The 23114-nt window shown below is 43.6% G+C and overlaps 2 protein-coding genes across 9 annotated transcripts in view; both read right to left on the reverse strand.

Annotated features, from left to right (window-relative positions):
• Positions 1-6021: 6021 nt before the first annotated feature.
• On the reverse strand, positions 6022-9203 carry LOC105913165. 2 transcript variants are annotated; one of them, XM_012842192.3, is made up of 5 exons: positions 8767-9203; positions 7806-8039; positions 6740-7054; positions 6382-6513; positions 6022-6255 (listed from the first exon to the last, which is right to left on the reverse strand). In XM_012842192.3, the coding sequence occupies exons 1-5, from the start codon at positions 8866-8868 to the stop codon at positions 6220-6222; spliced, it is 819 nt and encodes a 272-aa protein (XP_012697646.2). In that variant the 5' UTR covers positions 8869-9203; the 3' UTR covers positions 6022-6219. The 2 variants fall into 2 exon arrangements, with proteins under 2 accessions (XP_012697646.2, XP_031430653.1); XM_031574793.2 differs by having other exon boundaries at positions 6023-6255; positions 8897-9194.
• Positions 9204-11730: 2527 nt separating this feature from the next.
• kank4 (KN motif and ankyrin repeat domains 4) overlaps positions 11731-23114 on the reverse strand; it is a 54711-nt gene continuing 43327 nt past the window's right edge. For 6 of the 7 annotated variants that reach the window (XM_031574970.2, XM_031574971.2, XM_031574968.2 and 3 more), the window contains 7 exons: positions 22466-22559; positions 19497-19754; positions 18580-18664; positions 17669-17888; positions 17259-17401; positions 14990-15193; positions 11731-14442 (listed from right to left, as the gene is read on the reverse strand). In XM_031574970.2, the coding sequence (XP_031430830.1) occupies positions 14332-14442; positions 14990-15193; positions 17259-17401; positions 17669-17888; positions 18580-18664; positions 19497-19754; positions 22466-22559 (1115 nt within the window). In that variant the 3' untranslated portion in view covers positions 11731-14331. The remainder of the gene's footprint in view (positions 14443-14989; positions 15194-17258; positions 17402-17668; positions 17889-18579; positions 18665-19496; positions 19755-22465; positions 22560-23114) is intronic. The other variant, XM_031574974.2, reaches the window with a different exon arrangement.

Raw genomic sequence — 23114 nt, forward strand, 5'->3', positions numbered from 1 at the left:
AGGTGCAACGTAGAAATGTATCCGACGGGAATCTAGTCCTTTTTTGATCACAGTGATGGGAGGTCGGGATCTTTTTAGTGAGCCAAATCATTTGGATCAGCTCAGTGGCTCCCAAACGGCTCTTCATTAAGTACCACTTCTGGCTTTTATGATTCAGCCAAATTTAGCAATGTTTTAACCTGTGATTGTATGTGTCCAGGCTTGTTTACTTTGTCACGTCACGTCAATTGCAAATATAACAGAATTTGAAATGCTTCTCATTGATATGTGCTATTAATTTAGATTAATTAATTACAAAGATTAATTCATTGACCTAGATTTTTTATGGCTTGACAGCCCTAATGCTAAACCTTATAATTTACAGAATACCATCATTAGGCCTATGCTTGCTATAAAATGAAAAGTAATGTAAAAACATCAAACATGAAGGTAAAAAATATCAAACTCTATTACACATGTGTATTGAATGTTTATTTATCTTGAACATGGGATCAAGCATGCCCTCGAATTTACGTTTGTGTGATTGGCTGAAATTGTAAGAGACATCTGATAGGCTGCAAAAAATGTCCTTTTGAAAAAACACATTTGTCAAAAAATTGTAAATGCACGTTTGTTAGTCTGTAAATAAATGTAACACTGTTTACATTTGTGAATCGCGTGACATTTAAATAAATGTAAATATAAATGTAAATTGTGTTAAATGTATTTGCGGGTCACAAAATAGATTTGTGAATTGCATGACATTTATTTGTGAATTTTGAAACGATTTAAACTCCATATGAATGGTGAGCTGGAAGTCCTGCGATGTCAACTGTTCCTACCTCTTGGTACAGAGTGTTGCGTGCTGCTGCCGTCAATAAACAAGATCTGATTAGACGACTAGCCTAGGGCCTGCCTGACATTGTGTACATGTATACTATTTTGCTTGATCTTTTTAGTCCTGGGGACTTGTTGTATGTATGAAATGTGTGGTGAAAACTACTTTTTTCCCCCAGAGGTAATGCTTACAAATATGTTGGTCTCAATTCCTTCCTCTGTACTTGCATCTTATGGAGAGGAAATAAGGGTTGACCAATGGTTGTATTTCAGCCTTTGGCTCAGTGTGCACACAGGAGTCAATAGGAAACGGCCTTCTGAAGAACCTCATTCAATAACACATTGTACAAAAAGCCACTGAGTTTCTGTTATTGGATTTCACCTTTATCAGCTTGCGTATGCTGACATGCAGACTGAAGTCCCGGCAGATAATTAAACCACTCATGACAACACAATAGGCAAGAGTCAAAAGTTCACTTTTTTGTGTTCTTAATGGGTCCGCATATAATTAAAATGCCATTAACACACCAAAAGGTTTGGCAAACTGACACATGGTACTCCAAACTATATCTGCTGTTATCTATGTTTTTCATAGTCTCAATGAGCCACAGATATAATATTGAATTGGGCACAAACTTGGGGGAATTTGGTCTAGTTTTGCGGAGTAGCAGTGCTTATTTAAGTAAACAACAGCAATGGTGAATGGTAGTGAAGTTTTATAAATAAAAAACAGCCTTGGTTGTGACAGAGCGAAGTGCAAAGCACAATTCTTTTTGTATCAATGAGGTGCCCTCAGGTGTGTGCTTTCATCACAGATTGTGTAGAAAAAAGTGTAGTCCTATGAGACTAAGTACTGACAGTTGGAATTGGACCCATAGTTTGTGAACTCTATGGCCTCAAATGTTATTTACCTTCCATCGCTAAGACTCAGTGTTGTGTTTGTTTGCCTTGAGCATCTGATGAAAGTGGACAAATAGTTGTCCGATTCACATCTCCTTCAGGAAGGCTGAGTGTCTCTAGGCTCTGATCTTATGTAGTGTCTTCTCCACAGGCTCATATCTGCAGGATAAGCTGATTGGTTTGTATAGGGATGTTTTCTGCCACACGCAACCTGGATTGCCTGAATCCGGAAACATTTTTGGATCCGGTACTTTTTTTAATCGCGTCCACATGGAGCCGTGTCAAGAAAAATCTGCGTCCACACGGAATTGCAGGAGCAGAGCGGACTGGTTGAAAACGCTGTGGAGATGTCATGGAGCATGTGCATAATAAAGACAGTCGAGATCCAACTAGCAATCTTCCGATTGCTGAACGACTTCTCTACCGCCTAAAATCACTGTTACCACAGCACTCAAACAGGACTAGTTACAATCGCGCACTTCGCCATAACCCTTGTTTTGAAACTTCCGTCTATAATAAAAATCTTTTCTCGTCAGATTTGCTCATATAGGCTATTGCTGAGACTTTTAAAAAACGATGCAAATAGATTAAACAGTGATAGGTTAAAGTGCAGCTTGTTAATGGCATCCCTTTCCTAACCAGTGTCGCGGCGAAAACCAGCCACTCTCTTGCACCCCTAGTAGTCAAAAGGCCACATGTGTTGATCTGAGGTGTTTTGTAGTCATTAAGCCACAATAAGAGATGGTCCATGGATTAGCTCGATCTCAGTTGTTTGAATGTCTGGTCAGACTTTTTAAAGGAACCTAGTTCCTCCCACTCTCTTGTGTTTGGCTGTTCTCTAACTTTTACTCCTTACTTCTATCTCTCTCTCTCTCTGTGTGTGTGTGTTTTTGGCACCCCTTTCTTACCCTGGGATCCTTTGGAGGATCAATTAATCTTGGCCGCATCCCGGCTATCTCCCTCTAAGTAGTCAACTGTTTGGTATTGTTTGTCAGCCACTTTGAGTGAGGCTTTTCATACTTAAAAATGAATCCATGTTCATCAAATTATAAAAAATATGAAGTGACGCAGCGGGGTTAATATGGGGTTCAGGCTGAAGTTGCAAGGCGGGGTGTGGGGCGGGTTCGAATCTTTCCACTCTGGAGACCGGATTCAAAAGGTTGCGAATTCAGGGACCGTTCCGCCGGGTACGTGTGGACGGAAGGCAGATCCGACAACATTTCTTTCTGGATTCAGGCAATCCAGTTTCCGTGTGGACGGGGCCTAAGTTGGGCACCAGTCACAAAGTTACTGCTGGAAACCTGATCAAGGTGTTCCCCATCTCTGTACATATTACAAATGTTGCGTTCACTAGACTTGGGTAAGTCAAAGTCTGTTTTATTGTTTTATTGCACACAACACCACACACATGCATTTGGCGGCGACACAGGACACACACACACACACACGCATGCTGATGAGGTCGCCGGTGAAATATTCCTTCTGCCTTTAACCCATCCTGAAGTCCTTGTCCTTCAGGAGCAGTGGGCAGCCTTTTACGGCGCACGGGGACCAGGCCAAGTGTTCAGTCCAATCTTGGTCAGGGACAGGACAGGAGAGCGATCTTTTTCTGTTCTTTTTGCATGTTTTTGTGTTGGGGTTCTATGTGGAGGAAACCCCTTGTGAACACAGGGAGAACATGCAAACTCCACACAGAAAGGCCCGGGAGATAACCCACCTGAGCACTGAAGGTCGGGGGAGGATCTGCCCCCCAGAGCCAACAGTGCCCAATGCGGGAATCGAACCCATGACCTTCTTGCTGTGAGGCTGCAGTGCAAGCAGTGCAAGCAACTGAGCCACCGTGCCAGTTTACATGGACTGTACCATCCATCAAAACCACCTGTGGGGTAAAGCAGTGGTTTTTCTAAAGTCCTTGAATGAAGAGAAACCAAGAATGTGTAAAAAAAAAAACACAAAGCTTTGTAGCTCATAGTTGCATCACAAGGTGGCTTCACGGTGGGTCTTCGTCCCACTACCTCCTTAGAAGTCACATGGACCACAAGTGTAACTGTGAGTCTGCACTGAAACGGAAACAGAAGTTTCAAAACGGTAATTTAACACAAACAAGGGTTATGGCGAAGTGCGAAATTGTAACTAGTCCTGTTTGAGTGCTGTGGTAACAGTGATTTCAGGTGGTAGAGAAGTCGTTCAGCAATCGGAAGATTGCTAGTTGGATCTCGACTTCTGTCTTTATTATGCACATGCTCCATGACATCTCCACAGCGTTTTCAACCAGTCCGCTCTGCTCCTGCAATTCCGTGTGGATGCAGATTTTTCTTGACACGGCTCCATGTGGACACGATTAAAAAAAGTACCAGATCCAAAAATGTTTCCGGATTCAGGCAATCCAGGTTGCGTGTGGCAGAAAACATCCCTATACAAACCAATCAGCATATCCTGCAGATATGAGCCTGTGGAGAAGACACTACATAAGATCAGAGCCTAGAGACACTCAGCCTTCCTAAAGGAGATGTAAATCGGACAACTATTTGTCCACTTTCATCAGATGCTCAAGGCAAACAAACACAACACTGAGTCTTAGCGATGGAAGGTGGAAGGCAAATAACATTTGAGGCCATAGAGTTCACAAACTATGGGTCCAATTCCAACTGTCAGTACATAGTCTCATAGGACAACACTTTTGTTTACACAATCTGTGATGAAAGCACACACCTGAGGGCACCTCATTGATACAAAAAGAATTGTGCTTTGCACTTCGGTCTGTCACAACCAAGGCTGTTTTTTATTTATAAAACTTCACTACCATTCATCATTGCTGTTGTTTACTTAAATAAGGATGTGATTTGCCCTCCCTATTAAGATGACAGAAACCACCTGTATCTTCAATAGGCACTCCGCATAGAACACGCACCGAAGCTAATAAAACCATGTATAGGGCAAACATTATAAAGCCATCACCTTAAATGAGCTACCCTCAGTGGCTATCCCTCACACCCGGGTCACAACCTCTTCGAGGTCCTTCCCTCCGGCAGGAGGCTGCGGTCCATCAGGACCAAAACCTCACGCCACAAAACCAGCTTCTTCCCGGCTGCCGTTGGCCTTAGTAACAAGGCCACCTGACGTGGACTCTCATCCCGCCCCCACACCTCAAGCCTGTGTTATGTTAACACACACTACATTGCACACTGCACATTGCACATCCACTTTTGCACTCCTGCCCTGCTTTTTGTATTGAATTGTAGTACTTATTGTGTTTGTGTAGTACTTACTGTGTTTTTATGTTTTATGTTATGTGTAGTACTTACTGTGTTTGTATGTTTTTATGTTTACTGTATGCACCTATACATCAGAACAAATTCCAGGTAGGTGTAAACCTACTTGGCAATAAATACTATTCTGATTCTGATTCTGATTCTATTTATTTTTGCCTAGCATGAAGGAAGGGGCAAACAACCCCAATAACTCACGAGTCACTGGGTCCTTCATCAGACGGATCTCTCCTGATCCATGGTTCATCTGTCAAACAGTTGTGATAATGAGAGAGATGTCAGCCATGCGTCACTACAGCAGCTTTTTGAACAGTTCGATTGATTCTAAAGCCCGACAAACCAAGCCGAAGGTCAGCCAATGTCAGGCCGTCGATATGTCTGTGGCCCTGGTTTTTGCGGTGTGTCCTGCACCGTTGGCATTAGTCGGACCCCTGTCTGTCGGTGGCTTTTTAGGCTGATTGTGCATGTTGAATTAGCGGCGGAGCCTGTTGGTGAGAGAGATCACTTCGACTGGCTGTGCAGCGAAAATCTGTTTAAATCTGAGGTTTCATTCATCTCCAGCCCTGACACAGATTTGGGAAAGCCCCTCGAGCCTGATGCTGTAGTAGGCCTATCAATGATTGCACCTATTTAGAGCAGTTTCTCCTTATTTTCTCACCTTGGCTGACAACACCAGTGCCATTTGCAACTTTTTATCCCACATATTTGGAGTGTGCTCTGTAGCGCGAGAGAGCTCTTATTTGTTTAACAGACGTCTACAAAATCAACTCAACAAATGTACTTACTCCTGTCTCTCCTAAAGGCACAAAACCAAAACAAATTTAACCTGTATCTGAAAGTTTGTGAAATGCATTGACACTGTGTAACATGATCCACTAGAACTTGTATTGACCATAGAAATGGTCACAGATTTTTCACTTTTTTGAACCATAGGGTCTTGCAGAATGGGCTCATGTTTGCCATTGTAGACAAGTCAGTTCTTAGGGTCAGGTACAAAAAGAGATTTATTGATAAAATCTTTATTATTTCATACAATAATTTAAGAAAATCTAAAATATTGGGAGATCCCACATTGTTTTAAAAGGAAAATATCTCGTAAATGTGTTTGCAGGTCACCCAACGTTTTTCATACAACATGTAACACACTAACACAAGTATATTGGTAGTAGGCTGCCTCCTCAGCTTCTTGTCACAGTACAGCATTTTTAGACCCCATAGATGAACAGCAAAGGAGTCAGCAGGCCTTCAAAGGGTCTGAAAACTTGTCTCTCTGTCATGAAAGATAGTGACGTTTTGAATTTTCTAAAGCAAATCAACAGCTATACAATGATCCAAAACACAACTTGAGGTGATGATTTTGCTAAATGTGGGACGTTTGAACAAACATACAACTTACCACAGTGTCTACTAGATCATGATGACTCAGAATGTAGAGAGCACCATTTCCACAAATCCTGAGAACTTCCTGAGCGGTCCAAGACTGCTCTGGTAAACGGTCATCAAAGAGCACCCGGGAACCCTGAAAACACTAAAAACAAAACGATCCTTTATGAACTAATTTGCTTTTATTTATTCATTTTACCTATTTAGCTAACACTTAAAAACAAAGTGGCTTACATTATGCTGGAGATGTATACTTCTAATTGTTTCTATAAGCTATAATACAGGTTTAACAGCATGGTGTGGCTAAATTGCTGCTATGTAATAAAAGTGTTCAATTATACAATGGCAAATATATGGGAAATATTTATTACCTGTAAATATGTAAACTGGAATTTCTCATGGCTCCTACAGAATTTGTGCTTGAAAAGTGAAGCCAGGCGACCCTTCATCTCCTCACTGAGCCAAGACGAGTCTATTGTTATTCTTGCTACGAGCCCCATTGAGGCAAAAGTCTCCCTCTCCATGTTGCTGGGCACACGGTACAGGTCATCCTGCTTCAGGTATGTTTCACAGGGGAGGCAGATGACATCTTTCACCACCAAACCAAAACTCTTCACTTCCATCCTTCGCCATTTGGGTTTGTTTGGTTTGCGATACTTGGGCGTCAACGAGGGTTTCTCTGGGTCCTTAAAATGACATGTTTTGGATGTATGAAAACGGAGACTCGAAGACAAGTAATAGATGCATGGTAATGTAGAGATTACAGTAAGATTGAGATTTTACAACAAAACAGAAGCAGAAAACACTCCGATAAAAATAACTGAAGTTATGCCAGTTGCTGGAGATGGTGTGGAGGTTTACGTGAACTGGGAGTGGCTGTCTGGTTGAAGACAGTCCAACAGACAAGGGTTTATCAGCTGGTAGGATGGCTAGCCATTATGGGAGCTCATGCCACTATTACAAAACTCAAGGGCCCTCATGGATGTAGGATGTATATGCAGGATGTACAGCAACTTTCTATGCAAACTTTTCTGCTGCCAGAGGATTGCAGCGAGTGTGCAATTTGGTAACGACATGGGACATGAGAGTCCAGAGAAATGTATTCTGTAGGAATGATTTCATTTCAATTTAGCCAAAATTAAAGTCATAGGAGAGGAAACATTGGACACCTGCTAGACATACATTTAGTCACCATGCTATAGCTAGCCATATACAGATGATTCCACATGTACAACTCAGCTTTACATTTAGGCTTACAACGTGGTAAATCTGACAAAAACATGGGGCCCTGAGCATCTGATGTAATCATACCACGGTCATTTACATTTAGTCATTTAGCAGACGTACCTACAAAGCGATGTACACCGTCATAGTAAGCATACTAGTTCTGGTAAGCTACCCTGCCCCAGCTTTTGAAGACTTGAATGGTAGACTTACAGGGGACAAAACTGAAGGGTGTCCAGACTCAACACCCATGACATCATCCTTAAAGGGGTGCAAGAACTCCATCTCGATCTCAATGGCCTCCGCAGCTAGGCTTGTGTATTTTTCTGGTAGGCTGCCTTCCACCTCCACGTACATTGTTGCTGGTGCATCTTTTCCCCTCTGTTTAACCAATGCCTTCTCAATCATTTTGTCTTTAGAAGGCACTTCAGGTATTTTTGTTTGGTTCTAGGACACAGAAAAAGCACTATTATATCACCAGGCCATAACTGAATCTGCATGGGAGACACCAAACAGCCTCAACAGCTGTTATGCAAATGATAAAAGTTCCCTGAATAACAAATGGATAAAGGTATGCGAGGTAAAGGAAATCTATACTTGTAAAGGTAAAAGATCCCATTAAATAATGCTTTTTTTATTTTTAGGCATTTTGTAGGGTCTTCAAGCAACGTGTCAAGACTACCAGCAGTGAGGTTTACAATGCTTCGGAGCAGACAGGCATAAGCACAAAAATATAAGTATTTGTTACTTTGTTTTTTTTTAAAAACTAGTGTTGTGTCAATGGTTCACAAGAACCTCAATCAATTCTGACCCCTAATCACGTTCTTTCTTTCCAAACAATGCAGACTAATAGTTCAGGCTGGTTGAATAAAAACAAGTCCTTTGGAAACAAATTGTAGACTACATATCAGACAACTTTTAACAAGAAATACTCAACATCAGTTTGACTGTCTAGGATAGACACAACACTTTACCATCACTGACTTTTAACCGCCAACAGTTCCCCAGATAAACATGGTGTTTATTGTTGTAGGTCTGGATGTTTACTGGAGCATGTCGCGGTGCTTTTCAATTCAAACAACTTTGACGGAAATGTGGGTTTCGGTCCTAAATCTGGACTAAAAGCAGAAATCTCCCATTATTAAAAATGTAATAAAATATAAGGCAAGCATACCAGCACAAATTGGGTGTCCGTATCGGCTGTCCAGAGATATAAAGGTGACCCAAGTGAAGCGAAAAGTTTCATCTCAATGTTCTCAATCATGGCGGTTTTCATGGTGCTCACCAACTTCTGTCAACCTTACCGTCAGTCACTTGGTCGTGAAGTACAAGAAATCTGATTTCCAAAAAAGACAGCCCGCCCCGCGACGACGTTCATAGTCCAGCCAATAGTCTACTCAGAAGGACAATAGGTAAATGTCTTCAATCAGTCGAGGTACAAAACCCTCAGCTTTGTTGTCGTTCATAGAAGCGGCTTTTGTGATAACATTTTAGGCATAAAGATCATCAGATGATGCGTGATCAAATGCTGTCTGATATGTTTTCAGAGTCCCTTTCCCCGCACCTATTGTAAACGACCCTGGCCACAGGTGCGATTGATTTGCATATATTACAAAGAACAAAGTGTTAGACCAACGTTAAGGAGTCTGTGTTAAATTCATCTAAGCCCGTATATTTTCCCGATGATGGTCACAAACTCTGTCTCAGCAACCTGGTGGGTTATTTTCTTAAGCTACATTCATTTCTGCTCTGCTTCGTCCATAACGGAAAAGTTGAAAACATTTCTGAAATTATTTGATAATTTAAGGCCTATTTACATCTTTGTTATGAGATTAACCGTGAACTTTCAGAAATCAATTAACATTACAATTCACACATTCAACTGTCTGCACTCTGCACGCAACAACTACTCATTGTTATCATGTGATATAATCTCAAGTGATTTGATTAACTTGACTGGGTGTGGTCGCAAGTGCCACCAGTTGCAAGGATATTGCCTCTTTTGCCACTCGGCAATAACGGCTGTCTGCACTTGAGACCTGTTTTTCTGAAGCCCTCTGAATCTTGTGGTGTCACAGACCAGGGATGAGGGGATATAGATGCAGTGTAAAGTATTTATAGTGTGCACACAGCTCCCAAAATAAAGTATTACACAGAATAATGGTATCCAGTGTGCTGAGCAGTAGTAGTAATGTACATGTATTATCCAATCAATACACACATAGCTCAAACTATGCATGTATAGCTTTGGAGGTGGTCCAAAAGCACTCCTTACAGGTTTTGGTGTCATGAAACGGGCCATATTGTGTTCAGAGAACCAAAAATAGTTTGATGGACTTTCGGTTTCCTCTTGTTGTCAGACACATGGAGGAGCAGGCATAGGCCCCTAGAGACCCAGAATGGCCTGAGTCCATGTGGGAAGCCTGTCCTACAGTGCCCTCCACAATTATTGGCACCCCTAGTGAATATGAGCATAACAGGCTATACAAAATATGTCTTTGCTGTTTATCCTCTTGGTCTTTCACTCAAAATATTTACAAAAATCTTACCTTTTCATTGAAGTAAAATTATTGAAAGAAAAAAAAACTGTTGACATTAAATAAATATGTTTCCCCAAAACATGTGTGCCACTTATAAAGACCCATCAGAATCGAGTACAACAAGAGTGCCACATTATTACACAATTCCTAAGGAATTAATAAAACCATTACCTTGACCTTGGAAATGATCTTTATTTATATTAACAATAGCTTTTATTTTTGGTTCCCCTCTAAAATGTTAATCTTTCTTTTTGGGGGTTTTCTGCTACCGGGTTGTTTAACAAGGGCTCTTTACTTATTTAGGCCAAAATATTTGGATGTCAGTTAGTAGCCAAAAGATGTGCCACATCAAAAAAGCCCCCAGCAAGCAGGTGAAATGTGGGTTCATTTGTGTTTTACTCATTATGAGTTGTGACTTATGACCATATACTCATTCGTACGGGACATGATGTGGAGAGACATTACTCTTTGGAGCTCCTGAGGAATCTGTTCTCTAAACTCAAGGACACTGAGGAGGACATCTTACTCCAACTTTGGACCTTTTAACTCTAAATATTTCATGTATATTCCTTCTTCTATGTTTTCTTAGAATCATGTATGTATCATGTCCATATGTCACATGTGTGCTAATATGTTTTATCCTCTGATGTGTATGAATCCATCTGCTTGCTCCAGACTCTCTCTTCTCCTTCTTGTAGCTTGTCCTTTGTAGCTTGACTGTTCTCTCCCTTGTACGTTGCTTTGGACAAAAGCGTCTGCTAAATGACTAAATGTTCTCACCTCCCTTCCCTTTCTATATCTAGCTCTTTACACAGCAGGCCCCAAGCAGATGAGTCCCCCCTTTGACCTAAGGTTCTGCTCAAGGTTTCCTGTTAAAAGAGTTTTTCCTTGCCCCAGTCGCCTTAGTGAGCGCTGAGCGCTTGAATTAAAATGACCATATAACTACTACATCAGTGAAAGTGACTTTAACCAGAGAAAGTGAGCTCACTGGCCGGTGTATGCCATTGCTTCAGGTCCCCAGAAGGCTAACCATATATCACTTCTTAATATGACAGACACAGGTTATACTGGATATGGACAGGGGTGAGGGAAAGATAACCCCCCCAAGCATGCCATCTTTAGCCATATGCATGTCCTGACAGCAGAGCAAGGTTTAGTGGATGTCCATATGCATGTCCTGACAGCAGAGCAAGGTTTAGTGGATGTCCATATGTATGTCCTGACAGCAGAGCAAGGTTTAGTGGATGTCCATATCTATGTCCCGACAGCAGAGCAAGGTTTAGTGGATGTCCATATCTAATAATAAATAATAATTTATTTGATTTGTAATGCACTCTTCATTCAAAAGAATCTCAGAGTGCCAATATCTATGTCCTGACAGCAGAGCAAGGTTTAGTGGATGTCCATATCTATGTCCCGACAGCAGAGCAAGGTTTAGTGGATGTCCATATGTATGCCCTGACTGACAGGAGACCAAGGTTTAGTGAATGTCCTTTTGAAAATGTTAGGATACCCTTGTATGCTGTTGCTGCAATGTGAAATCTACATTGCATGTTCAGGGTTGCCTGATGTTGAGGTGAAATAAACAGAACATGACGAACAAGGTTTCCTGTTTATTTAGAATTCTATTATGTAAATGGTTAGGATACAACAGGTCCATAATATATTAGGAATAATATTAATCGGTACTGATTTGTACAAGTTGACATCCAGTTGAAATGTTTCAGCCCTGTAATGCACAACTTTTTTTAATTTTTTTTATCATGACCAAGAAACCAGAGGGAAAATGCACTTTCCCATATTTGAGGTTAACCAATGAGCCAGTAGTGAACAACCCTTGCAACTGATGCCTCAAAGGAGGGAGACAACATATATAAAAATAAACAAAGTAGAAAACAAGCAAACAACTATTAACTCCTCCCTTCTTGAGAACATCTTTTTTGTTACATAGACATGATTTAGAGGCTAAGACCAGACCAGAATTGAATTCATACATGTTAAATTCCAACACTTGACCCATGCATATATAGATATATTTATAAAATATAGACTTTAAAATAAATACTTTTTTAATAGAGATAATGATTTGTCATCAGTATGCGTTTCTTCATCCAAAGCCAGACATAACTGTTGCTGGTATTTAAAAAAATATGATTGACATTTTGGGCATTCGCCATGGGAATACAGATCATTCGGGGTGGGGAATGACTTCATTTCAGGCATATGAATTATGTGCTCTTTAAGTCTTGCGTAATGTCTTGGCTTTGCAGGAGGAAACAATCTTTTGCTGTATTTAATAGATCTTTCTCTCTAGAATGAATTATTGTTCAAATATACTCTTGTCGCCATCATCTCACATATGTTTGCCTGTGCAACTCATTTTACACTTGTGCAAGGTGTGCTGCAACTGATCGTGGAACAGTTCATGAGTGGAGATTTGAATAGTAGCCATCCAGATGAATGAGAGAGCGCTGTGAGAATGCTGACATGAAAAGAGGGGTGGAAAGGACAGAAGCGGCAGCATGGTGAGATACAGAAAAGCTGATGGATGATGGAGGATGACGATGATGATGATGATGATGATGATGAAATAATGGCAGCGAGAGAGATAGAGAGACGAAGAGAGAAATGCATGGGTATGCCAAACGTGTGAATAAGGGAGGTTTTTCAAAAGTGACTTTATACTCATCTGGGCATAATATTGTCATGGTACATCTTAAAGCTAGCTGTTCGTGTGTTACACTTGATAGTTTAAAAAACCCTGTACTTCATATAGTACAGCTGAATTGATTTTATTCACCCTGGATTCAGGCTTCGCTCTAGAAAGAGACACAAAAGGGCAGAAAAAGGACGCTCTTGAAATCATGGCATATTCAAATTTCTGTCTAAGGTTTGCCTTTTTTGAAAGGACAAAAATGGACAGATCAGCTTTATATCCACACCCACACACAGTTGTGAGTCCTAGCCTACATTCACTGATGCTCCAAAGGATTAGACTGGACTGAAGATAACATGTGCACGGCCTGATATTGGACTTGGGTACCCGAGCACCAAAGACCCCAGTGGAGCGGAGTTGTCTGCCCTCATAATGTGAATGTTATGAAAATAAAGTCACTCATGTGATTGAACATCTTTCTATGGGTTTAAACTCATACTTAAATCAAGGGAATAGCTTCCTAGCGTCTTTGTGACCATGTTCTCAAATGGGTCTCAATACTAGAGGATGAAATTGGCAAGCTGCATGAAAATTGCTTTTTTGGCTTCATTGTATTCTCCTTTCCTTACACGGACCGGTAAAGAAACCTGTTTGCTACATTGCTATTTGCTTTCAGTCTTTCACCTTCCATTAACTTGCACTTTAATGGACGGTGGACAAACTACTTTCATACCTGATTTTTATAAGAGGGCTCATGTACAAATACTTTTCCCCTCTCACTTTAGAGAGCATCCATCTTGGCATTGTAGGACTGCCATATCATCCTGTAGACTAGAGCATACTGGCTGTAGCTCGTCCTGTTTGTCCCGCTCCTTTGGTGTCATTCACATGACTATGCATTCGTTGATTAGAAACTTACCTGGCTGTACCCCCAACTGCAAAACCTTCATATTGGAAGACTTGAGAGTCAGTTTCTCAGGTTGTAATCAGAATGGGCGCACAAAAACTGAACGGACTGAATACAAACAAAGTGCAACACAAAATAAATAATGTGGATCGATAATAGAATTCAGCCTTGGTGGTGGCTTATCTGACAAAAATATAACAATTGTAAATGGTAAAAAATAACAGCTGTGAAAAAAAGAACATAAAATCAGTGGACCCTGCGTGGTCCAGCTTAAGAGCTTGAAGAGGAGCTACGTATGTGTGTATCAAAGGAAGCCTCAAGACCTCTGCTTTTGGATTCCAGCGGAAAGACCTCGGAAATTCTCGGCAACCGGGACCCTGCTCCAATGCCACCGAGCCCCCTCAGACTGGCATACGGAATTCTGATTCTCACTGGCAATCTGCCAGGTTCTAATTAGTCCCGAAAGGAATGTTGGCCAATGCTCTGGAATACCGGTAGGGTTGTGATTCGTGTCCTGGGAAGGTCTGCAGAGGCCTGCTGGGATGGAAGGTGGACGGAAGCAGCTGGTTTGGTGAAAGCAGCCTTTGTCCTTGTCGTTTCCCTGGAGAGGAGGAATGTGGTCCAGGTCCCCCTGGCTCAGTGGGGAGCCGCGGCCTGCAAGGTTGGTGTGCCTGTGTGGGCCTTCAGAAGGTCAATGACCTCCATGTGGGAAGCCTGAGTGGCCACAGAGAGAGCTGTATGACCATCCTACAGAAGAAGATGGAGAAGGAGAGAGAGAGAGAGAGAGAGAGAGAGAGAGAGAGAGAGAGAGAGAGAGAGAGAGAGACTGTCAGTGATGTGATAGCCTGGCTTGAATGACATTTAGAATGATTTCAGGTGACTTAATTAAACCACTCAGGTATGTTCGATGTTCTTCTCGTCTCTTGCTGAGGAAGAGGAAAAGAAGAGGGGAAATGAGCCTATTCTGTGATCAAACAGCAAGTCTACTACTCTAAAAGGGTATATAATCTATAGTGTATCTAATTCAGAAGGATTTGTTACAAAGAAAGTGATTTACTAAGTGGCTAATGGCAGCACAACCTCACTGTCATGTGGCTTACACTTTGTGCTCTGAAAGTGGAAGACCATTTTCTTCCTCATCAGGACTGAAGAGAAACTGGATAACAGTACGTGTTCATCCTTTCCCAACAATTCCTGTTACGGATGAGTTGCACTGAACACTCTTGGCCACCAGATGGCGACGTGTTCCATTCTTAGTTTCACAGGGGTCGTGTTTTTATCTCCTTGCCGTTACCTTGTCTTTGAGACTGGTGTCGCAGCCGGGGGGGTGCTTGAGCAGCATCCGTGTGATCTCGGCGTGGCCATGCTCACAGGCACACATGAGCGCGGTGGAGCCATCGCGGTCCTGCACGTTCACGTCCGCGCCACAGCTGAGCAGAACGCGCACCATCGCCGTGCGACCGTGACTGACCGCCAACATCAGAGCCGTCTGCCCCGTCTGGACGGAAGGAGGAGAGGGCACGGGAAAAAGAGAGAGAGAGAGAGAGAGAGAGAGAGAGAGAGAGAGAGAGATGAAGGTATACGAGAATTAGAGGGACTGTTATGAACTGCTCCAGGGCAGAACATATTCAGTAGAGTATTACATAATTACATACACACTCATGTTCATTACTCACATTACATAATCAATTACATTTCAATATCCTACATTCAAATGAAATGCAGGTATGTTTGGTGTCACTCTCTGGGACTATTTTACGATTACATGCAGTTTAGCCTGTTATTGTAAGTGTTAAGAGTTTTGGCTGAATTGAATAGGGATACTGAGTTATATAAACATGCAAAAAGGACATGAAATCTCCAAGAGTGAGGGGCGCTGTGGTCAGTGGATAACTTTAATGTGAATAACAAATCAGATGTTAAACTTAATTACTTTGACATGCAATATGTTTCAGTCACAGTTGTTCAGGGTACATTGCAATGGTCGCACTATTTAAGTGTGTCATTATTTGTAGTTGGGCAGCCACAATGACACAAGAGGCATAAATGTTTTTGAAAAGATGTTTCTCTGTTTCATTCCTTTCATGCAGTACACTTTCAATCTGAGGTAAACAATGACACAGGGTATGACACAGTTGTTTCAAAGCTAGACCGTGACACTATTTTTAGCCAGATGCTGTGTAGCTTGTTTTTATTTCATTCTGGGATTCCCTCAGCACACAATGAGAGACTCCCTCTATGTAAGTGGCTTCTCACTAGGACTGAACTAACACTAAACACTCCAAAAATCAGACAGATTAACATAGCGGGGGGGGGGGGGCGTTAGGGAATGAGCCAATGGTCATCATGCTGCCTCTCCAGATCACAAGGGGCTGCCAGTTACCAGCAGTACACAGTGGAACTTACAAACGCAGATTCATTTACAGTTAAGATCTGCTATCCGCTAATCTCAAGTTCACTAGCAGGGAATAGCAGAAAGTCATTGGTTGAAAAGGAAATAAGACCCAAGGATTGATGTAGGTTGTGTACCGTCCTGTTCAAGCAGATCACTCTCTCTATGGCATCAGATAGAGACTTGTTAACATCTTATCTGTTCCCTGAGAGTGCACTAATCTGAGGGAGTGATAACGCCACCATATTTATGTTCAACTCATTATTTACAGCCGACACCTTCGATCAGTCTAACGAGCAGAGCAGTAAATGCAGGGCCTCTTAGATTTCACGGGCACTGAACTCAACACTATTGTGTACACAGTGTACTGCACACACACTGAGACAATATGCACAGGATGAACCTATGTGATGCTCCAGACTGCCCCTGTGGGGCCCCAGAGCAAACTGCTGATCACATTATCAACGACTGCACCAAGTACCAGTGCCCTGGCCTTCAGGCACTGTCTACCCTGAACAGTGAAGCACTAGCATGGCTCGCGGACACAAGCTTAGTCATCTAACAGTATGAAATGTATTCTGAGACATACGAATATATATATATATATACTGAGACATGCCGTATGGCTGCCCGTGTGTTTATAGCCTGCTTGAACCATTAACTACATGCTTAACCGAGGGAATACAGCTTTCGACCGTGTTGGGAATGTACACATGAGAACTTAACTCATTCATTTGGATCAATCTGCTATGTAGGGACTGCAAGCATTTTTTTTTTTAGCATGTTAATAAATACATGAACCAACTGTGCTGATATCTCTACAAGTAGCAACTCTACGAGCTGAAATACAGTAGTAAGTATAACTAACGCATCAAACTAGTTCCTTTACCAGAGGATGAAAGCTGAGCTGAACTATTCCCTATTCATTTCCTCACTTCATTACTTGATGTGAAACTGCATCACTGGAGGTTTTAGTGAGGCCATGGAGGTGAACAGGAAATGGTCTGCCGAACTCCTACAAACTTTAAATACCTAGTTGACAAAACGCCAGTCATGTATTTATTTGAACACATTCTAACACGTTTTTCTATCATTCTTAGAACTGAATTGAGTCACGCGCCCAAAAAGGCGTCTGCTTTGTGTACTACGTCATCAGCGGGCATGGCTGTACCTGGCTGGCGTGGGCGTCCATGTTGCCCTTCTGCAGGAGCTCCTTGGCCACCTCCACATCCTCTGGGCTCTCTGCTGCGGTCAGGGCAGCCAGCATGATGGCCGTGTAGCCTGCCTTATTCTGGTGGTCTACTTCGCACAGCTCTGAGGGGATAAATGCATCGAGGCATGCGTATGTTCAACAATGACGTATTCACATTCATGTAAAATGTCGCCCCTAGGGCAAGAGCGGACACTCAGACAGTATTAGACACTATTCTCTGTGCCAATCAGGTTGCAGAAAATACAGGATAAAATGTGTTTGAGTAAGGCAATGTAAGTGACCCCTTTGTGCTGTTTCAAATCTGTCATCTCGTGTGTATGTGAGTCTGTGTGGATATGTGTTTTCGTTGCGGGCTGCTAGGGTGTCACCTGTGTCCAGGAGCAGTTTGACCACGGGGAAGTTGGAGTGGGACACGGTGTAGTGCAGCGCCGTGTTGCCGTTGCCGTCGGCGAGGTTGACGATGTAGCTGAGGAGGGTGGGGGTGGCGTTGCCCACCTCTCTCAGGTAGAGGGTGACGGCCTCCGCCTGCGAGTCCTTCTGGCTGGACACGCGGAACCACTCCTGGTACAGAATCATCAGGACCTGTCTCTGAGGAACACAAGCAGCACAAGACCAGCAGTCAGCACAACTAGTGTGACTATAACACACACACACACACACACACACACACAAGGTACAGGTACACAACTAGTGTGACTAAATAAATACACACACACACACACACACACACACACACACACACACACACACACACACACACACACACACAAAATACAGGTACACAACTAGTGTGACTAAATACACACACACACACACACACACACAATGTACAGGTACACAACTAGTGTGACTAAATACACACACATACACACACAATGTATAGGTACACAACTAGTGTGACTAAATACACACACACACACACACACACACACAATGTACAGGTACACAACTAGTATGACTAAATACACACACACACAACACACACACACACACAATGTACAGGTACACAACTAGTGTGACTAAATACACACACACACAAACACACAAACACACACATAATGTACAGGTACACAACTAGTGTGACTAAATACACACACACACACACAATGTACAGGTACACAACTAGTGTGACTAAATACACACACACACAAACACACACACAAACACACAATGTACAAGTATGCTCCATTGTCTGATCACAGTTAGTTGAATTCATCTTTAACAGAGGCAAGTTGAATCTACTGAGCATATGCATCACAAGGTCAGTACAGTTTCTTACCATCTCCTTGTTCGGGTTGTCAACTTCATTCCTGCGATCCTTCAGGTAATAACAAGCTGCCATGAAGTCTTTATCAACAACTTCACTGTGAGGGCAAACAGGTGATATAGCCACCAAAACAGGCTGATAAATAAGGAGATTATCATGTGCTCACTTCCCATTCTCTCAATCATTCAGAGTGTACAAACATAATGCATAATGGAAATAAACTGAAAACAAAAATGTCAAACATTCACTTATGATGATTTTCCATGCTGGGCAAAAAGGATAATCATGCTGCTACTTTGTCCACATTCTCTCTCCGCAATGACCTAGAATGTTCTCTCTGTTGTGATGACATGCTGAGTGGCGCTGTAGTAACCAAAACCAATTTGAAACCCCCTATGAAAGTCTAACCCTGTTTATGCCAGAGACAAGCAGACCTCATGGGCCTCCTTCACATGACTCCGTAACGTGTGCATGTATGAACTACGGAGCTGTCCCTCAACACCTGTCTCATACTACACACAAAGTACACTATGGGCCGCCGCAGGTGGCCTGAACAAAAGCCACAATTGTGCCTCTGTTATGCCTTAATGGAGTCTTAAAATGGGTGCTGTTAGTGTTCTGTCTCGTCCGTTCTCTGCCTATGGAGTCTTAAAATGGGTGCTGTTAGTGTTCTGTCTCGTCCGTTCTCTGCCTTAATGGAGTCTTAAAATGGGTGCTGTTAGAGTTCTGTCTGGTCCGTTCTCTGCCTCTTTTCACATGTAAGGCACATTTGTAGTGCCCTTGTACAAGCTGTCTCTGCTTTACTGGATCTCGACACAGTCAGTGACTAACAGTGAACCCTATCCACTCCTCCATCTCTATTCCTTTGTCCCTGGCACCCCCCACAGACCCCCTGCCCTGGCTCCAACCCCACGGCCCTCTCCTCTCACCTGACCGGCTGCTCCGGGGAGCTCATGAAGGCCTCTGCTCCTCTGGGCTCCGTGGCCCCTTCTGGGCCCCCAGCCTCCGCCTCCTCCTCCTCCCCCTGAGCCCCAGCAGAGTCAGCTTCCTCCTGGGCCTCGGCGCCTGCCTCGTGGCCCTGCTCCTTCTCCTTGTCCTTGTCCTCCTCCGGCTCAGAGCTATCCTCCTGCTCCTGCTCCTCCTGATTCTCCTCCCCACTGGACTCCTCACTGGAGGTGCTCTCATAGCTGGATAGCAACACAAACAGCCTCGATGAAGGGGCCTCTTGGGGCTTTACAGTGTAGGGCAGTAGATGGTGGAGGGGTGTTTTGAACGTCTAAAAGGTATAATACGTGTGTGTGTGTGTGTGTGTGTGTGTGTGTGTGTGTGTGTGTGTGTGTGTGTGTGTGCAATTGTGTGTGCATTTGTGTGTACCCAAATGTTTAAAAGCAGAGAACTTCACAACTGTATTCTGAAGGAACCCTGTTGAACTGACTACTCAGGAAAAAAAGCTGCTCCTTCACCAGTTTTTCTTCAGAAGCGAGGGGCCAAGGAATTCCTGCAATCCCTCAAGGACGTGAGCGAATAGACACAGGCATAGAAAGAGGTGAGGTGACCCAGGCCTCACAGAGGCTACTTTGGTGGCTACACATGCACTGCTTGCTTGTGGTGAGATAAAGGACAGTCACGTATGAGCTGTTTTGGGCAGTGGCAAGAAAAACAGCGCAAGGCTACTCCCCAAGGGTGGGGAATTCACTGTGGAGCTGCTCTCTCTCTCTCTCTCTCTCTCTCTCGGAGCCTTTGGAACACAGAGCAAAGCTTTGAGGAGCAAAACCAACAAGAGAAGCTGCTCAGGTTGTTTGTGAACGGTTGACCACAGGACCATGAATCACACTACTGTTGCCAACCTCCAAACTGCGGCGCAAGGTTCTCATCTGATGAGGATCAAGTAACAGTCTTATGGTAACTCAAAAAACAAGCCATTGATTTGATTCAATAAAATATTAAAATCAATATAGTCCCCAAAAAAAAAATCAATGAATGAAAGTGTCTACCAACTGAATATACATGTAGACGCAATCATATTATTCCCAACTGTTGTGAACTAACAAGGCTGTCCCAAGATGCCAATCAAAACAGGTAAAAAGCCACTCACTTTTCATTCATTAGCTCCTCTATTTCCCTGGGCTCCAGAGCGTCCCATGTCCTCCAGACTAATAATAACTCATCTGTCAGTCCTCGCCTGCAGTGACCACCCTCCAGTCCATACACTCACCTCCCGTGACAAATGTCAGCGCCTCAGTGACAGCCCATCCCCTGTCCATTAGCATCCTGCTGCTGTAGTCTAGAGAGAGACGGAGCCCCTACACTGTAGTCCTATGCCTGAGCCTGTTCACAGGGAGTGGGGTGAATACAGATCTGTATAATATCTGTATTCACCCCACTCCCTGTGAACATGTTCTCCCTATTTGTATTGTTTTTCTACTGTGATTTGTGTATGTATGTTTGTGAGTTAAATTAAGTGTATAAGCTACTGGATGACCTAAATTTCCTACGGGATTAATAAAGTATCCATCTATCTATCTATCTATCTATCTATCTATCATCCTGCTGCTGTAGTGTAGAGAGAGACGGAGCCCCTTAACTGTAGTCATATGCCTGGGCCTGAGCCTGGGGTCTAGAGAGAGACGGAGCCCCTTCACTGTAGTCATATGCCTGGGCCTGGGCCTGGGGTCTAGAGAGAGACGGAGCCCCTTCACCGTAGTCATATGCCTGGGCCTGGGCCTGAGCCTGGGCCTGCCCTGGGGTCTAGAGAGAGACGGAGCCCCTTCACCGTAGTCATATGCCTGGGCCTGGGCCTGGGGTCTAGAGAGAGACGGAGCCCCTTCACCGTAGTCATATGCCTGAGCCTGGGCCTGAGCCTGAGCCTGAGCCTGAGCCTGAGCCTGGGCCGGCCCGTCCTTCCATTCCCAACTCTATTTCACCTTCACACTAGCAACCCCCACTGTCTCCTCTACTTCCCATTCAGATGTATCCACAGCCCCAAACATGCCCCCTCCATATCCACACCTTACAGGCACCATCCACAGCGAACACTGAGCTTCGGTCTGAGCAAAGAGGGAGATAGATGGCTTGAGTAGGCCCCTGTTATGTTCTGATGAGGGCTGGGATGGGAGAGCTGTCGGTGGGGATGGAAGGGTAATAATTGTGGTTTGGCAGCTGTGACACCCAGAGGCTGTCCTGATCAGTCAGTACCCAGATAGAGGCCTTTGTTCTGCAACAGTGCTCTCTGTTTCAGATCTCACCAACATCCAACATCTCTCAGACACACACACACACACACACACACACACACACACACACACACACACACACACACATCCCTGCCCCATATATGCATAAAATTCATGCATGCATATACACACAAAGGCATTTTCATAGAAACATTCTTAGACAAACAATCTTGCTCTCTTCCCCACCTCCTCCACACACACACACGCACGCACGCACGCACGCACGCACGCACGCACACAAGCGAAGCGGCAGCTTCTATAGCTTGTGCCCTCTCTCTATATTAACACTGCGATGAGAGTTGGAGCAAAGCAGAGCAGAGCAGAGCAGAGAGAAGGTAAAGAGAGGGAGAAAAGAAAACAAGAGGCTTGCTTGCAAAATGGCAAGTCTTACCCATCACCATGCATGTTTGTACACTGTGGGTCTATAGACTGGCACTTTCCATTAAAGTACCTTCTATAGAGGGCTTTAAAAAATGTTTACATGTGTTTTTATAAACATTTTTGTCAGTCTGAACACAGACAAACATTTACATTTAAGGAATGAAGGGGTTTAGAGGTTGAGACATTCGTGGTACGTTAATGTAAAGAGTCAACATCTTAGCAATGGCTCAGTCACCGAGAAGAGGAAACAAAGAATGGCAAGTCTGGAAAGTCACAAGTCTTACCCCCCATTCACTCCCACAAACTTTAGGTTCTTCTTGGCTGCTCCGTTCCCTGGCTTCTGAGGACAACCATCTTTCTTCATGATGGATTTCAGACCTTCGTAGAGAGAGAGAGAGAGAGAGAGAGAGAGAGAGAGAGAGAGAGAGAGGGAGAGGTTGGTGAGGCAGAGAGAGAGAGAGAGAGAGAGAGAGAGAGAGAGAGAGAGAGGGAGAGGGAGGGAGAGAGAGAGAGAGAGAGAGAGAGGGAGAGAGGAAGAGAGAGGGAGAGGTTGGTGGGGCAGAGAGAGAGAGAGAGAGAGAGAGAGAGAGGGAGGGAGAGGGAGAGAGAGAGAGAGAGGGAGGTTGGTGAGGCAGAGAGAGAGAGAGAGAGAGAGAGAAAGAGGGAGGGAGAGGGAGAGAGAGAGAGAGAGAGAGAGAGAGAGAGGGAGAGGTGGGTGAGGCAGAGAGAGAGAGAGAGAGAGAGAGAGAGAGGGAGAGAGAGAGAGGGAGGGAGAGGTTGGTGGGGCAGAGAGACTACTTCCTTCAGCTACAGAACACTCCACATGGTGGCACCGACACTGTAAATACTCATGTGATTGGATACCTGATGTTCTGCATTCTTGATGATCTGGACCATCAACAGATCTGGGTAAACATTTAATTAACAATCTGT

This window comes from Clupea harengus, chromosome 10 (genome assembly GCF_900700415.2).
Source record: "Clupea harengus chromosome 10, Ch_v2.0.2, whole genome shotgun sequence".
In the NCBI taxonomy this organism is placed as follows: Eukaryota; Metazoa; Chordata; class Actinopteri; order Clupeiformes; family Clupeidae; genus Clupea; species Clupea harengus.

Bases quoted from the DNA above. Each gene is read 5' to 3' on its own strand.
- LOC105913165 (XM_012842192.3), bottom strand. From the start codon at position 8,868: ATGAAAACCGCCATGATTGAGAACATTGAGATGAAACTTTTCGCTTCA. The intron at 7,055-7,805 runs GTAAGTCTACCA...TGTCATTTTAAG, and splicing joins ACCCTTCAGTTTTGTCCCCT to GACCCAGAGAAACCCTCGTT. The intron at 6,514-6,739 runs GTAATAAATATT...TTTTGTTTTTAG, and splicing joins TCCAGTTTACATATTTACAG to TGTTTTCAGGGTTCCCGGGT.